The sequence below is a fragment of the Urocampus carinirostris genome, chromosome 4 (assembly GCF_059441175.1).
Source record: "Urocampus carinirostris isolate Australia breed hairy pipefish chromosome 4, RoL_Ucar_1.0, whole genome shotgun sequence".
Taxonomy (NCBI): Eukaryota; Metazoa; Chordata; class Actinopteri; order Syngnathiformes; family Syngnathidae; genus Urocampus; species Urocampus carinirostris.
Window position 1 is genome coordinate 41563788 of NC_142352.1, and position 17620 is coordinate 41581407.

The 17620-nt window shown below is 38.5% G+C and overlaps 1 protein-coding gene and 1 pseudogene across 3 annotated transcripts in view; both read left to right on the plus strand.

The window, feature by feature from the left end:
- Window positions 1–17620, plus strand: part of mthfsd (methenyltetrahydrofolate synthetase domain containing) — a 28683-nt gene that overhangs the window by 7851 nt on the left and 3212 nt on the right. For all 3 annotated transcript variants that reach the window (XM_088334606.1, XM_088334607.1, XM_088334608.1), the window contains 5 exons: window positions 5477–5590; window positions 5671–5761; window positions 8948–9060; window positions 10728–10853; window positions 16026–16347. In XM_088334606.1, the coding sequence (XP_088190732.1) occupies window positions 5477–5590; window positions 5671–5761; window positions 8948–9060; window positions 10728–10853; window positions 16026–16347 (766 nt within the window). The remainder of the gene's footprint in view (window positions 1–5476; window positions 5591–5670; window positions 5762–8947; window positions 9061–10727; window positions 10854–16025; window positions 16348–17620) is intronic.
- On the plus strand, window positions 1455–2924 carry LOC148367610 (uncharacterized; annotated as a pseudogene).

Here is a 17620-nt window from a genome sequence, read left to right on the forward strand (position 1 = left end):
CTTAACATTCCCAAAGCTTGCAAAGAAGCAAATACGTGTCGTAGACACGTGCGGATGCGGTGTCCGTACGATGTCACTTGAATGCGTCATTTCAAATATCATTCGGAAGGTTGAAGTCTTGGGATTCAAGAAATGCCAAACATTTCTATGTTTCTATTTTCTTTTTCGCTCACAGCTTTACTCTCCCCTCTCTCTCTCTCTCTCTCTTTCTCTCTGTTTCTTTTTCACCCCTTTTCTCCCACTCTGTCTCGGTCTCTTTCACTCTCTGTGTCTCTTTTTCTCATCCTTTTTTGCTCTCTGTCTCTTTCTCTCTGTGTCTTTTAACCTCTTTTGCTCTAACTTCCTTTTTTCTTTTTCTCTCTTTTCTCTTTCTCTCTTCATACCCTTCGCGCTTTCTTTTTTTTTTCTCTCCTTCTATCTTTCTATTTCTCTTTGGATTTCATTCTTCATCTCCCTTTCTTTTCCCCCTCTCTCACAACTTTTTATCTTTTGTTGCTCACGCTCTCTCCCTCTCTCTCTTTTTCTTTCTTTGTCCTGCCCTCTCTCCTTTTACTTCCCTCTTCCTTTTATTTCTTTATCTCTTTTTCTTTCTCTTTAATCTACTAGTCCGGCCCCCGACAGAATGTTTGTTCCATCGTGTGGCCTCCGAGTTAAAATGAGTTTGACACCCCTGATCTAATGCATTAAAACATCATTCTATTTTGTTCATTGACAGTAGTTTTATGTGTATATCACGCACGTGAACGCACCGCGAGTGAAGCTAGCGTAGCCGCTAATGTGCTTTGGCCACTTGAATGCCACGATTTTGGCGTCTGTGGGTTTCGAAAAGAAAATAAAGCACTGAGTCGACGTTGTCGTCGACTCGGCGGATTCCTTTCGAAAACCAGTGCAGGAAGGAGGTCGATTCGCCTGCTTTCCGAGACCGGCCAATATTGACGCTGGCAAACATGGCGGCGCTGCTTTGTAAAGCGACCAAAAGCCGAGGAAACTAAGTCCGGCGAAATAACAACTTGAGAGTCAGAGGGCGATTGGGTGAGGCGATCAGCGGACAGTGACGTAAGAGAAGCGTGAAGTTTTCAAGATGCCGAGCAGAGATAAATGAACTCGAGGAAATTAAAAAGTCACTCGGCTTTTTAATGGACAAAATGGATATAGTCACTAAACAACAAGACACAATCTTGAGTTTAATGGCTGAAATCAAAGACCCAAAAAAACGAAAACGTGGAGAAAGACAAGAGGATTATTGCGCTAGAAGGATGAGTAGCAGATCTGGAACAGTACACCAGGATAAATGACATTATTATCACTGGTCTGGACATTAAACCTCGGACCTATGCCAAGGCTGTGGCAAATAAAAATATCGCTACGGATGCTGTTGAAGATTCTGCTGAGCAACAGGTCATTGCTTTTATGAGCAAAAAAGGCATATCCATCAATGCTGAGGACATAGAAGCATGCCATCAATTAACAAGAGGTGAGAACCAGCCTAAGGCGACCATCGTGAGATTTGTCAACAGAAAACGGAAACATGAAATCCTTAAGCAAGGAAAAAAACTAAAAGGGACAAGTGTTTATTTAAATGAACACTTAAGCAAAAAAAAAACTTGATTTTTGAGGAAAACGAACAAGATACAAGGAACTTGGACTTCAAACTGTAGAATATATATAAAGTTAAACGGCACTCCAGAAGAAGCAAAAATACTTTGGGTCTGAGAAATGCAGAAGCCGGACAGATTTGCCTGAAGTGTAACAATGGCATCCTAGACTGACAATATGGACACCTTTATTACAGATCACAGTAAAAAAAATCCATCATAATATTTTACGCCCTGATCTACCGGAACTGAGCATTGTTGATCACACTGACTCCAATAATTCAAGATTAGAAGACTTCGATCCTGACCACAAATTCCTATCAGCTAGCTCAGTTGCAAATATTATACTGGAAATTAATATAATACATTTGTTAAATCTGAAGGCAAATTCTCAATAATACACTTTAACAGTAGAAGCATGTACGCAAATTTTGATGACATTACTGAATACTTACAGCAATTTGAGAACCCGTTTAGCGTTATTGCAGTTTCTGAAACGTGGTTCAGTGAGGAAAGGGGTGGAAATTTTGAATTAAACAACTATAATTTGAACTATGTAAATAGAACAAACAAAATAGGAGGTGGAGTAACTATATACTGGTATGTGCTCAAAAGATTAAAATCGAGAATATTACAAAAGATGTCTTTTTTCATTGACGATTTACTTGAATGTATTACAATAGTAATTATAAATGAAAAAAGGAAAAATATTATAGTCAGTTGTGTATATAGATCACCGGGCTCAAATCTGGAAACCTTCACAAACTGGGCCGAAAAAACATATTCAACAATAAGCGGGAAAACACTATTCATTTGTGGAGATTTCAACATTGATCTAATGAATCCAAACAAACATAAAAACATTGATGACTATATTAATATGATGTACAGTATGAGTTTGTACCCAACTATATTAAGACCTAGTAGATTCACTTCACACAGTGCAACACTCATTGACAATATATTTACAAATAATATGGAATTTACAAACGTCAGCGGATTACTGGTTTGTGATATTTCTGATCACCTACCAGTATTTACAGTGTATGATGAAAAGGTTAGTGGACAAGAATCAATTAAAGATTATGTTTACAAACGAGTTAGAACTGAAGAGACTATTATTTCACTCTATGATGACTTAGTTAAACAAAACTGGAATGTTATATATGGTACGGATGATGTGGATCGTGCGTTTGACATATTTTTGGAAGTATAACAAATTGCCCAATGAGACAAACTAATATTAAGAATGAATCTGTAAACCATCCATGGATAACTAAGGGTTTACATAATGCTTGTAAGAAAAAAAACACCTTATATAGAAAATAAAACAAATTGACAGGAATATTAAGAGCAAGCAAGAAATTATACTATACCAATTTATTACATCATAACAAAAGTAATATCAAAGGTATTTGGGATATATTAAATAGTATAATAAAAGGAAAGAATGTAAGCAATGCATATCCAAACTATTTTATTGATAAGAACAGTGAAAATTATAATTTAAATCAAGTTGTGGAGAATTTCAATAGTTATTTTGTAAATGTTGGACCAGAGCTCGCTGCAAATATCCCACAGTGCAGTGGTAAACAATTTGAGTCACTGATAAAAATGAACTCCAAGACCATATTTTTATCTGGGGTTACGGAATCAGAAATATTAGACGTGGTTAACAACTGTAAAAACAAAACGTCTATGGATTGTTTTGACATCGATATGGTACTAGTTAAGCAAATTATAAATAGCATTGTGAAACCATTGACCTACATCTGTAATCTATCATTTCTAACAGGCACATTTCCAAATCAAATGAAAATAGCAAAAGTTATACCAATATACAAAAATGGAAACAAGCACAATTTTACAAACTATAGACCGGTATCTCTGCTTCCTCAGTTCTCTAAAATATTAGAGAGACTTTACAATAATAGACTAGAACAATTTGTAGATAAACATAAATTGATTAATGAAAGTCATATGGTTTTAGAGCAAACAGATCAGCAACAATGGCAATTATTGATGCAGTAGAAAAAATCACCCATAGTATAGAAAAGAAGAGATACACAGTCGGGGTATTTATTGACTTAAAAAAAGCATTTGATACCATTAATCATAATATGCTATTAAAAAAACTGGAAAGATATGGCATTAGGGGAGTGGCTTTGCAATGGATTCAGAGTTATTTGACGGGGAGGAAGCAATATGTAAAAATGGGAGAGTTTTCATCTGAATATTTGGACATCTGTTGTGGAGTACCACAGGGTTCTATCCTGGGACCAAAGTTATTTAATTTATATATTAACGATATTTTTAATGTTTCAAAACTATTGAAATTAGTAATATTTGCAGACGACACACATTTTCTATTCAAATGATAACTATATTGATTTGGTAAGCTGTATCAATCGTTAACTAATTAACCTAAAAGTATGGATGGATATAAATAAATTATCTTTAAATTTAAATAAAACCAAAGTAATATTCTTTGGTAATCGTAAGGCAAATCAAGATTTAGAAGTAAAAATGGATGGTGTCGCAATAGACATTGTATCAGAAATTAAGTTTTTAGGGGTCATAATAGACAATAAATTAAGTTGGAAAACACACATCAGACACATACAAACTAAGGTTTCTAAAAGCATTTCAATAATTAATAAAGCCAAATTTCTTTTAAATTATAATGCATTGTATTTATCAGACATGGGGACTTGAGACTTAGTGACTTGGACTCGAGTCGACTCGAGTCGCTGTTTTTATGACTTGTGACTTGACTTGGACTTGGCAATCTAAGACTCGGGACTTGACTTGTGACATGACTTGCCCAAGAAAAAAATACTTGGGACTTACTTGGGACTTGAAGGTGAAGACTTGAGACTTACTTGAGACTTGCACATGTGTGACTTGGTCCCATGTCTGGTATTTATTATATTGTTCTCTTGTTCTGCCATATTTAACATATTGTGCAGAAGTCTGGGGCAATAATTACAAAAGTTCACTACACCCCCTTTTTATCCTTCAAAAACGTGCAATAAGAACCATACACAGGGTAGGATATCGGGATCATACCAACATTTTATTCATGCAGTCCAAATTATTAAAATTGGATGATTTAATACAATTTTTCACTTCACAACTGTTATTTAAGGTCAACAAAAACATAGTGCCAGAAAACATACAAAATTTATTCACTCGGAAAGAGGGAAATTATAACTTGAGGGGCTGTGGTGAATTCAAAATCCCAAAGGTGAGAACCACCAGGAAAAGTATGTGTGTGTCTGTGTGTGGAGTCAGACTTTGGAATAATTTGCAGAATGAGATCAAAGAATGTCCAACTATCCATGAGTTCAAATTTAAATACAAAAAAGCATTACTGGCGAAATACAGGGATGAAGAAAATGGGATATGAGGGAGATTGGAAATACTGCATTTCAAGCTATGGTTAACTTGTTGTTATTGTTACTATTATTATATCAGAACTGTTATTATAAGTATTGTGTTGATTTTTATTGTTATTATACCTGGTGCCGCAGTGACATTATGCGCATTATGACGTTGAGGGATGGTATTGCGAAGATTAGTGTATAAAATATGTGATTATTGTAACTATTATAATTATTGGTATCTGACCCATGTAATAAGTATATCCATGAGATTTTGTTGTAGTGGTCACAAGAGGAGCTATCTGTAAAATGTATTTAATAAGGAAGATAAAGGGGTAGGAAAAATAAGCATCTGCTTCTGACTACCCCTTTTCGAACATGTTATGTGACATTATTCTGTTGTTGACTCATTGTTTTTGTCCTGTTTTTATTTTTATGTTCGAAATAAGTTTTCATTCATTCATTCATTTTTTTAATGATTGCCCTCTTTTTCAACAGGCACACAAAACTTTATTGGTCCCAACTCCTCGTCTTCATTTTGGCCTTTTTAACAAGATAGTGCCCCCGCAGGGCGCCAACAAAGAACAGCTGCGCGTATGTGCTTCCTCTCAGGTTTGTGGCAGGTTTGTTTCATTTCACAGTTATCTCAATCGTTCTATCTCGCCAACAATCAAGTGTTTCCCAAACTTCAGGGTGTAAAAGATTTTAGCGTGCCTGTCGGCCTGGAAGCCAAAGTCAAGGTTGACCTCGTGGTTGTCGGTTCTGTGGCCGTTTCAGAGAAAGGTAAGGGATCGTGTGATTTTTATGCCGTTTTTTACATGCATAGTAATACAAATTGAGAATTTAAATTATCTTTGATAACAACGTAGTGAACATTGTTTGAAACGAGGTAAGACGTAACACTCCAGGATAAACATCTGATAAAGACTAAATAGAGAAAATGAGATCAAAATTCACCTTTATCATCATATGTGTTGCTTCAACAAAATTAGAGTTGCACTCCAGTTGGCAAAATATAAAGTATAATACATAGAACGATATAAAATATTTCTCACTTATACAAAGTATTCACATCCCCCAAAAAACGATAAACAACTGGTATATTGCACTTAAAACTGTCTTATGTGTGCTTGTGATTTAGTGTGTTGATAGCTATGGTGGAAAAAGCTATCCCTCAATCTGTTTGTTCGGGCCTTGTGCGATCTGAACCGTTGGCCCCATGGTAACAGTTCGAAAAAGCAGTTGTGGAGGTGTAAGGAGTCCTTCAGGATGTGTTTAGCTTTGCTGAGGTGGCGAGAGTCCTCCAGGCAGGCCAGGGGGCAGCCCATGATCCTTTTTGCCCTTTTATAATCCTCTTTAAGGTTTTCCTGTCTGCTGCACAGCATCCTGCGTACCACGCGGCGATACAGTCTGTTTAGATGCCCTCGATGGTGCTGCTGTGGAATTTCACCAACCGCTTCTCCTTCAGCTTGTTCCTCCTGAGCACTCCAGAAAGTGAAGTTGTTGCTGGGCTTTCCTTATCACTGATTTGGTGTTGGCCGACCAGCAGAGGTCCTCTGAGATCTGCACGCCCAGGAATCTGATGGAGTGGACCCTTGTCACGCTGTACCTGTTAATGTGAAGCGGTTCTAGGTCTGCTGTGCCTTTCCTAGAGTCCAGGATTCTCTCCTTTGTTTTTGTGGTGTTCAGATGGAGGTTGCTCACTGAACACCTCGCCATTAGTCTTTTGACCTTATCCCTGTTGTCTGACTCATCTTCCTCTGAGATGAGTCCATCCATGGTCGTGTCATCAGCGTACGTAATGCTATAAGAGGGATGTGTCAGGGTGCAGTCAGATGTATGATGTAGAGAGTGAACGGATGCAAAGTCAATACAAACCCATGTGGAGAACCGGTTCTGAGTGTGATGGCGGAGGAGCAATGATTTCAGAGGTTGACGGATTGGGGGCTATTTGTTAGGAAGATAAAAAAAAAATGTCTGAATAAAATGGGCAAAATAAATTACAAGGTAGTGCTTGGAGACTGCCCTTCATTGCAAGGGCAGTTTTCTTTCGTAATACTAGTGCAATAACATGCAAAAACATACAGCAACAAAACTCCCAAATAGGTCAAAAATAAGATATGAATAGCCATTTTTCTGTACTAGGACAAGATATATAAATTTTCAGTCTTGTGCACTATTTAGGGTGGTTATGGCTCTGGCACCTGTTGGTCCTTGTTTTAAGGGACCTGTAGCACCTACCAGGGGACATCAGGTCAAAAAACATAAATAACAGGGTACAGAATATCGGTTTTACTCCCAATCACTAAATCCCAAAACATTTTTATTCTCTCTGTCACTTTCATGGTTAACAGTCCGCTGCTTCCACTATCTGCTTCTAAGTCACCTCCGCTTTCACAATTTGCAGCTCGTAATCCGCAGTATATGATTTTCATTTCGGTGCCATTTTTGTTCAGTTGTTTTTATAAATGATCAGTGTTGTGCCGAAAAATGTCCCCCCGTCTGAAATGTCACCCCGAGCCGAAATGCACATCCGTCACGAGCGCAATCGTCACTAAAATAACTTTTACATTTTTGGGTGGGAATATAATTAAAAAGTAAAGCAGAGAGCATTTGTACCTTTTCTAGGCATCCCTTTTGAGCAATTTGAAAATATTAACTGTGGCGGAATGACGCTTTATCTTCTTCACGATTAAAAAGGTTTTGTCATTTTTCCAAAGTAAATATTTTAAACTTTCTATACAAGACGCAAATTCTCTGTACGTTACTGTTCTATTACATTTCCTCCAACAATTATATCCCAAGTCATTTTAATGAAATGAAATGAAATGATCTGCATTTATATAGCGCTTTTCAAGTCAATGACTTCCCAAAGCGCTTTACATTGTGCTTCACATTTCCCAATAGTGGCCATGATCTGTGCAGCCATGTAAGGCGCTAACCTGCTTATTGGGGGTATTGGGGGTTCAGTGTCTTACCCAAGGACACTTCGACATGTAACACGGACAAACCGGGATTCGAACTGGGATCCCTTAATCCTAAGACGATCGCTCTACCTCCTGAGCGTGATTGACTAAAGAAACTGCGACTCATAGTCCGGAAATTTTCTTCATATTTATCACATATATGTATATATATATATATATATATATATATATCAGGGGTGGCGAAGAAGTTTGACACAAAGACCCGAAATTTTTAACTGTGAGAGTGAAAGAGCCACGCATTGACCTGCCATGACAGAGACACACAATTAAAAACATATTATTTCCTATGACACACTCATCTCCTTACAATACAACAAGTATTGTTATTGTGTTGATTTCAAGGAAAGTGTCTACCCTCAATACACACAAAAAAAACATGAAACAAGGCACAGTATATTTGATGAGGTGAAGAGCCGCATTCTTATTGGCCAAGAGCCGCATGCGGCTCTAGAGCCACGTGTTCGCCACCCCTGATATATATATACAGTATATATATATATATATACAGTGGGACCTCGCTACTTCCCGGTTCCACGTTCGCGGGTTCAGAGCTTTGCAGGTCTAAAAAATAATAATAAAATAAAATAATATATTTTTTAAAATGTATTTTATTTATTTATTTTTAAGCATTTTTGAAGGGGCGTCGCTACTTCGTGGATTTTCACTTTTCGCAGGTGGTTTTGGTCCCCATTAACTGCGATAATTTTTTTAGGTACCCAGTTTGTTTATGTTTCGGTATGGTGGAATGCGTGGGAATGTAACAATAAATACTATTAATTCCAATGGGAAATAATGCTTTGGGACACGATCAATTTGGTGTATGACCACTAATCTTAAACGGATTATGTATCATTGTGCAATTTCATAAACCTTCAATATAACTTGTGCCTCCCTTTGGGGCTCGTTCAGCTTGATTAAGTTTTTCTTAAGTTATCATGCAAAATCCTTCTTCAAGATGTGCCCATTTGTTTTATTTTTTTAGGTTTCCGCATCGGAAAAGGAGAAGGATTTGCTGACCTTGAATATGCGATGATGACCACGATGGGAGCAGTTAATGAGTCCACTGTGGTGGTCACCATTGTCCACGATTGTCAAGTTAGTTCCTTACACTTACTTTTTTTAAGGGACAGTGTGTATTATCAAGTGTTTCCTACTGAGGAATATATATATATATATATATATATATATATATATATATTCATATGTATTCAATTTAAAAAAAGAGCAAAAATACTTGAACTTTTAAATAAACATTATTTTTTTGAATACTCATAGGTAGAAAAATTTGCATTTATTTTACATCAAATGAACCTCAACCTAGACAGAGCTGACCTAATTGTCCGCTATCTTGCATGCTACGTGTACCCAAAAACACTCACAAACGGCTGGGGAAAAAAAAACGAAAGAAAAATGGTGCAGTTTGGTCTCTTTGAGTCTCTGTAGTTTGTTTTATTCCTTTGCTTTTCAGTAGAGGTGGGCAGATTGATCCAATTATCGATACTAAGCAAGTCCTTGGATAGGATCAATACTGATATCCTGTTGATCAGTACTTTACCGCTCCACAAATTTGATCAAAGTGCCGCTTCTATATGTAGATTGCAATATTATTCTATCTCTTATCCAGTGCACTCGGCCACAAGTTTATGACTATTTGTGTGACTGACAGGCACACATTTAGCACCTCTCTCTACCTGGACTGATGCTACAGACAGAATAGTGGCCTAAATCTTCTTATCAGAAGCTAACACTGACAGATGCAGACGTGAAACGCATTATGTACTTTTTTTTCTTCCCAACAACAGAAAAGGGGTAATGCCAGGTGTAATTCGTATGATAGAGTGGTCCGCTGCTGTGCCAAGTTTACATAAACACATGCAAACAGTTCCCCTAGAGCAGGCAACGAAAAGCAACCAGAAATGTAAACATTTTACTGTTCCTGAACAAAAACCTGGAAATCACTATTGCAACAGAGCCACTCTGGCTACTTAGCTATATTGCTGAGTTTTTGGTTTACCCCTTTTGACTTATGCTCTGTAACAATTGTTGTACTAAAGGTTTTTAGATTATATTGTTAACATTATTTGCTCTTTATTTTCGAAATACTGTGCAATGGAAGGTATGATTGACATGTTGACATTGTTACATTTATATTTTCATCACATTGCTGCTTTTTATCAGACTCTTGGTGTTTCTTCTCAAACAGTTGTAATAATAATATTTCTATTTTCTTTTACTTTTTAAGTTTGAATGCTTCATAATTTAATAAAAAGGGAAACATTTTTAATGCCTAATTTTGTTTTGCTTTGTTTATTGACAATTTAAGCCAACATAAGGGGAGGCTTCAATTATTCAATGACATTTCCAAGAAAAACGACTCTGTATTGAATCAGTAATTATCGATAATACAATGTTTTTACTTGGATCAGATTGATACTAAAGTTCCCAGAATCACCCAGCCCTACTTTTTAGCACTTATTTTTGGTTGCACACCCAATACAGATACATCCAGTGGCCAAAATTTTACACACAGTACCTTTAAACAGTTGAGTTTATCTCTTTTGTCATTCATGAAAACAAGTAGCATTTGTATCTTGTTTTTGAGCCAATGTCCTGTCAGGTGGGTAATTTTTCTTTTATTTTACCGTTTTTATTTTTTATGTTTCATTACTTCCATTGTGCTCTTTTAAATAATTTTAATGATTTTATTTGCACACTTGTGGTATCAGCTGTGAATTTATTAATGTGTGTATTGATCCCCTTAGGTGGTGGACATTCCCGGGGAGCTCATGGAAAGCCACGACTTGACAGTGGACTACATCCTCACACCCAGCAGAGTCATTAAGACCAACTGCCTGTCTCCCAAGCCACAAGGAATCATTTGGACAAAGGTGAAGTGGAACTTGTCTCTTAAGTCGCTTTTAGTGAAGTTTATGAAAGTTTCTTTAACTTTGAATAACCACACATTTATACAGGTTTCCAAAACATTTAATTGATATGGCTCAGATGAAAAAAAAATGGTTTGGATTGGCAACTAAGAGAGATAAAAGTTGACCGAGTAGAAAATCTTCAAAGTCAGGCAATTCAATGGAAAACATTTTTGTCAGTATGTCATTAAAGAAAAACTTTTCTCATTTAATATTATTTCTAGTGGGTTTCCTCCGGGCACTCCGGTTTCCTCCCACATTCCAAAAAACATGCATTTCAGGTGAATTGGCCGGTCCAAATTGTCCGTAGGTGTGAATGAGCGAGTGAGATGTCTGTCCCTGTGTGCCCTGCGATTGGCTGGCAACCAGTTCAGGGTGTCCCCTGCCCACTGCCCGGAGATGGCTGGGGTACGGCTAATGAGATGAGATGAGAATATTATTTCTAAACAACAGGCCAATTGTTTCCATCCCTATTTAAAAAATACAAATGATAAAACTGATCACTACACTGGGAAGAAAAATAACATGTTTTACAAATAGTCAAGACTGAAAAACTAAACAGGCTGTATATGGCCCGAGGGCTGTAGTATGCCCATGCCTGGTCTACTCCCTCTTGTCACACGTTTATGTATTATATCATCGTATTGTACACCTCTTTTCTGTGCAAATATGTTATTGTGTCCTTTTGTGAATTATTGGTTGATGTTATGTTTTGTGCTGTGCCTAAATAAGAAAGCTATAAACAAAACGGCAAAAAAAAAAAAAAATCTTTATTTTCTGTAATGAAGATAAAACACAAAAATGTCATATATTTTTGAATACTTACATATCAACTAAAATATTGCAAGATTTTTTTAATAGTGCTGATTTTGGTGAAAACTTAGGGCCCGGTCACACAGCCGTTTGCATCTGTATCGCGGGTAAAATTTTGCGGTTTTTTTTTTTGCCCTTGGTTGCCCGCGATGGAAAATGCGCAAAATTGGCCAACCCACTGTTCATCGGTGGTATGCCTGCAAAACAGACGCCGGCGACTGTTCCGCTTCCTCATCGCGTCATTTCCGCCTCATTTTCTCGTGTGGACCACGGGTATAAAAGCTCCCTAGCCGTTGTTGTGCCCAAATCCGACTCCTATGCGGCCAGAGCACGTCGTTCCGCGTCATTCCCGCGTCATTACCTCGTGTGCCGCCTGCGGTTAACACGTGCTCAAAGTTTTGAGCAGCTCAAAACTTTTTCGCGCGGCCAACCGCGTGTGAATTTCCGACCGCGAGTGAAGCACTGCTGTATCTCGTCTATATGGCGGTCTCAAAGCGCCCAACAGCGCCCAACAGCGTCTGCTTCACGGCCAGAAATTTCTGGCCGTGAATCAGCCTCGATACGCCCGTGAAAGGCTGTGTACCCACGCTCTAAAGTATTGAGCAGCGCAAAACTTTTTCGCGCTGCCACCCGCGTGTGAATTTCCGACCGCGTGTTAAGCACTGCTGTATCTCGTCTGTATGGCGATCTCAAAGCGTCCAATAGCGTCCGCCTCACAGGCAGAAATTTCTGGCCGTGATTCAGCCGCAAACGGCTGTGTGACCGGGCCCTTAGATCTCCTATTTCAAAATGTTGGAATATCAGGAAAAAGTATACAAATTAATTAGCAATATTAAAACAATGGTGTCCAGCAAGATTTCAGTTGATTGATCCAGAATGTATGCCATTTTTAAGGTTTTTTTAGTAAAGATAATAAATAACCTTATCACTTTTTTAATATTCTGAGACAGTCCTGTATGCATCATTTAGTTAACATTGAGGGTCAGCAAACGTTTTGAAAAATGTAAACAGGAGCCGCTAAAAAAAAAAAAAAAGCTCATTGATGTATTAAATTTTTTGTTACATGCCGATAGTCTCAAATGTAATACCTCGGCAATACATGAGGAAAGTAGATGAAGGGACAATTTCATCCAATTGGTTTTCAAAACATACAAAAATACAAATAAATACAATCATTTTACAAAAAATCTTTAAGAGTAATAGCAAAGTAATATCTCCCTTTTTAAGCACTAAATTTGATGATTAGCATTGAAAAGCATGCAATAAAGGTACTTAAGAAGTGTTTTATTGCATGCTTTGGCAACATCCAGTAGACATATTATAATCTGTAGGTCAATGTTCGACTAGAAGCAGGTTATTTTATCCTCATGCTTATCTCAGCATCAACTCGCGGGCAAAATTTAGTCTGTTGGCGGGTATTTTGATGACCCTGGGTTTACATAATAATATATAAGGGGGGAAAAAAAGAATTGATGGACTAATTTGTACATCATGTATTTGAATTGAGTAAACAAAAATACTACAGTTGGTTAAATTAACCTGGTACAAACAGTCAACTGTTCATTTTAGGTCCCAGAATGCATTAATATATAGGGTGTTTCAAACAAATTGATATCCTTTGAATATTAATAATTATTATAATAAATATATGTATTTACCTGTACTGACTTATTATCAGGTATTTAGTATATATAAAGAAAAAGAAATGGTACTTGGCAGGAGCTGGATTACCGTCTTATGCCATGTCTCAGGCGGCTCGCATATTTAACATTTGTAAATGGTAATTGGTCTGCATTTATATAGCGCTTTTCAAGTCAATAAAGACCTCACAAAGCGCTTTACAATGTGCTTCACACTTACCCATTCACACACACACTCACACACCATTAGGGAGTCAGCCATGCAAGGCACCTACCTGCTTATTGGGGGCTTTAGGGATTTAGTGTCTTGCCCAAGGACATTGTAAAATGTTCACTTATCCCACATGCTTTTGAATTTCTCTTTACGATCTGTAAGAATAAATCTCATGATCTTCAACATTATTACAATTTTAATTTAATTTCCCCCTAATCAGATACTTTCTATGATATTTACATATAAAAGGATATCAATTTTTTTGAATACCCTGTATAATATATCACGGTTCCTTGATCCCTTAACCACCTGGGTTATAGGAGGACCACATACTGTGGCGTGTCTTGGGCAATTACAGCCTGGCGTTGCCTATCCCTCTTCAGGCCAGTTTGCTCTCCCACATCAATCATATAGTAAAGGTTTTTATGGTTAGCAGGAGAAGCCTCCTGATCTGATTCGATACAGCACCTTGATCATCTTGTCACCTTTGTGTTTTGGTGTAAAGCATCATCATGTTAGTCAGAGATGAGCCAGACCTCGGCAATGACGGGCCGCTGGGCGAGGTAATTCGGATGCTAGATCCTAAATCACTGGGAAAAATGATTCTGTTTTAAATTTTTGAGAACATGTTAACCCAGAAGCAATACAAACATTAATCGTCCATATAGGAAGCATGTTTAGTAGTGGAGTAAGTTTACTATCAACCCAACCACTTGATTCACAATCCAATGGACTCTACCAAGATCTAAATTTCGCCTATTTTTCCTGATGTTTTTTAACCACTTATCTTAACTGTCTAATGAAAATTTGATTGAATTGTCATGATTGTAGTATCTGTCTTAAAAGGTTTTTTGTGTAAACGATTGTCAGTAAACAGGAGCTGCTTGGTAGGAAAGCTCTTGAGGTCATCTCAGTATTGTCTTCGTGGCCTCCGAGAAGGTAGTATTTGCGGGTTGAAGTGGGGAAGCGAGGGGTGGATTTTAGGTCAAACAGGCCACCATAAAAACAATGGCCTCGTTTATTCTTGTCTGCACCGGCCAGAATCAAAGGCTGCCCAACACACTCCAAGATGTAACAAATCAAGTTGTTGTCTCATTTTAACTGCTTGGGAAGTGAAATGTCCTGCTGCTATAAATTGAAGAGATGCTGATGAAGCTGGCTTGAGCAGGAACAAATGACGCACATTAATTGCTTGGTTTGAATGAAGTTCATTAACTAGCTTGCATAAACAAGGCCACTTTAGAACGAGAAAGCAAACGCCAAAAACATTTTTGTCTTTTTATGCATCGTAAGTAAGTTGTTGTCTTCCACAATAACTACTTGTTTTTCGAGTCAAGTCAAGTCATTTTTATTTGTATAGCCCTAAATCACGAAGAGTCTCAAAGGGCTTCACAGATTATTACACTATATTACACAGACTATTTTTCAGCCGACGAGAAGAGTAGGGTATTCATATGCTATGGAGTAGAAGTGAGTTTTAAGCTTAGATTTAAACATTTCCACTGAGGTTGCAGATCGGTTCTCAGGGGGAAGAGCATTCCACAGCACCGGTGCCCGGATGGAGAACGCTCTCGAACCAGCAGAACACTTCTTTGCTCTTGGGATCACCAGAAGACCGGCACTCTCAGATCGTAGGCTTCGGACCGGGACATAGCTGGAAATCAGATCTGAAAGATAAGAGGGAGCAAGTCCATGTATGATTTTGTATAATACTAAGAGAACCTTGAAATCACATCTAAGGCTAACTGGGAGCCAATGCAGGTTAGCCAAAATCGGTGTTATGTGATCGTACTTTTTTGTCCTAGTTAAAAGCCTCGCTGCGGCATTTTGTACCAGCTGAAGAGACTTGATTCTAGACTTGGGGAGACCAGAGAGTAGTGCATTACAGTAATCGAGAGTAATCTTCGTTGGGGTTGTGTTCCTACATATTCCCGCTACACTGATATCAATACCCTGCAATGTAGAAACATTAATTTATTTATCAGACGTCATTAGACGTCAGCACCCTGTCCTATATGCATTTCTAAAATAACATCTCATTATGTTATTCCTATGCTGTTATTATGTTGTTATCAGGTTAATGTTGGAAGTATGAGTTAAATAGACTCAGTCAACCCTCCCCCAAAAATCATTTTACAAGAAAATCACAATTACCCTGCACTTGGTGAGCTATTTTCATGACAGGTCCCGCAGGCACCTGGGCTGCACTTAGGGGGCACCCAGGTAAGTGAGCCAAGCTAAATTTAACCTGCACTCATGCAACCGACTATAGGCTAAATTTAGCCAAAGCTTAATACCTTAACTTGATTTCGTGCAATATTCCCAATGTGTATGTTTGTGCAGTGCCTGCTGCAGATTATTGAAACACAGTGTGGGTCGACAGAGCTTCCACACCTTTCTCTCCTTCTTAACTCCTGGGCCATTTTCATGCCAGCCACTGACTTAGTCTACTGCATTTACTATCCTCAGCTGTATCCAGAAAAGTTGGAGAAGATCCCAATTCTTAAGCAGTTGCATACCCTTGAGGAGCAGGCGGGGAAGGACGTCACGCTCGGGGTGGCACCTCCCCCGGCCGAACACCTTTCGAAAACCAGTCTCCCCCAAAAGCAGAGCAGGCGCAGGCCCCGTCCCAAAGCAGCCCGACAGGATACCCATGATGAGTTCAAGGAGGAAAAACTTGTAGAACCGCCACCAAATGCCAGACAACGTGTGAGGAAAGAAAGTCGAGGAAGCGAGGGAGACGGTGTGGAGAAGAGGAAGAAGAAAGGACGAAGTGGGCGGAACCCTAAAGGTATTCTCAAAGACACAACATTTTTTCCAATTAGGTATAAAAGGTGTAGAGTTCTCCACAATTAGGCAAATATCTTGCAAAATATTACACTCGCCGGGGGACTCCAAATTTTTTATCTCAAAGTTGACCTATCCGGCTCATTTCCTCATTTCTCTCTATCGCTTAACACAACATGTGAGGCAGCTCAGAAACAATTAGCGATTGCAGTGAACAAAGATTGCATACTGCTCATTTCTGCTTGGAGAAATTGGATCTCTACCCTGTCGCTGGGGGCCTTGTGACTGTTTTGTCATAGTTGCGTGCTTCGACCTCCTAAAGCTGTAAGTTTACCTGCCGCCATTACAGCGTGCGTTCCTTGTTTGCAATTATAGATTTTGGTTTTGTGTTTTTCCACTTTGTAGAAGTTATTAAGATTTTATCCGGCTAGTTCCCTTTTAATCGTCAGGCTGCCAAAGGGCTTACTGTATTGTTTGCTCCCGGCTGGCCGGCAGTCATTGGCTGCACACGGTGTGTTGTTGGGCCTGCTAGCCTGGCGGTAGCACCGATTTTGCTATGTGTCCTTTGGTAATTCCTGGGTGGCTTCACGTTTTTAGCTGTTGGTTTCCGCTTAGTCTGAATGTTCACTGCGTGTTTTTTGTTTGGCCAGCCTCATGTTTTTCTGCTTAGGCTGCGGTGCAATTGCTTTTTGTTGATTGTTCCGGGATAGCTCACGTTAGCTCGCCATTTTTTTTACAGTTAACCTCTTTTTGGCTGCTCACCCTCTTTGTACAGATACTGAATCCACCTGCAACAGAGCGAGCGCTAAGGCATTTTCCACAAGAACTACCAAAACTTAATTTACACATATCATGACTGACTTGCATGCGTGCTGGTGTTCTTTGTATGATATCACAGTTCAGGAAGTCAAGGATGAGACAGGCTGTCTTCAAATGCATTATCTCTGAAAATAGTTTTAGGTTTTAGATTTCATTTATTGGATCTCTTCCGCCGACTGTTCCGGAGTAAACCACAGACATTACATTACAAACAAAAAAATCCAGCAGAATGATAAACAAACATGAGAGTGAGACAATGAGGGCAGACTGATTTTATTAATCAGCAGGGCCCGTTGTTTGGAAAGGTAATGGCAGAGGGGATCAGGCTTTTCCTGGGGAAGGCCCTCTCAAATCTTATTGTTCTGTATCTGCAGGATGAAGAATTGGTTTAGTTGGTTTTGATATGTTGGACGATTGTGTTTTTCAGACTGATGATGGACCTGTTATTTAAGTCTGTG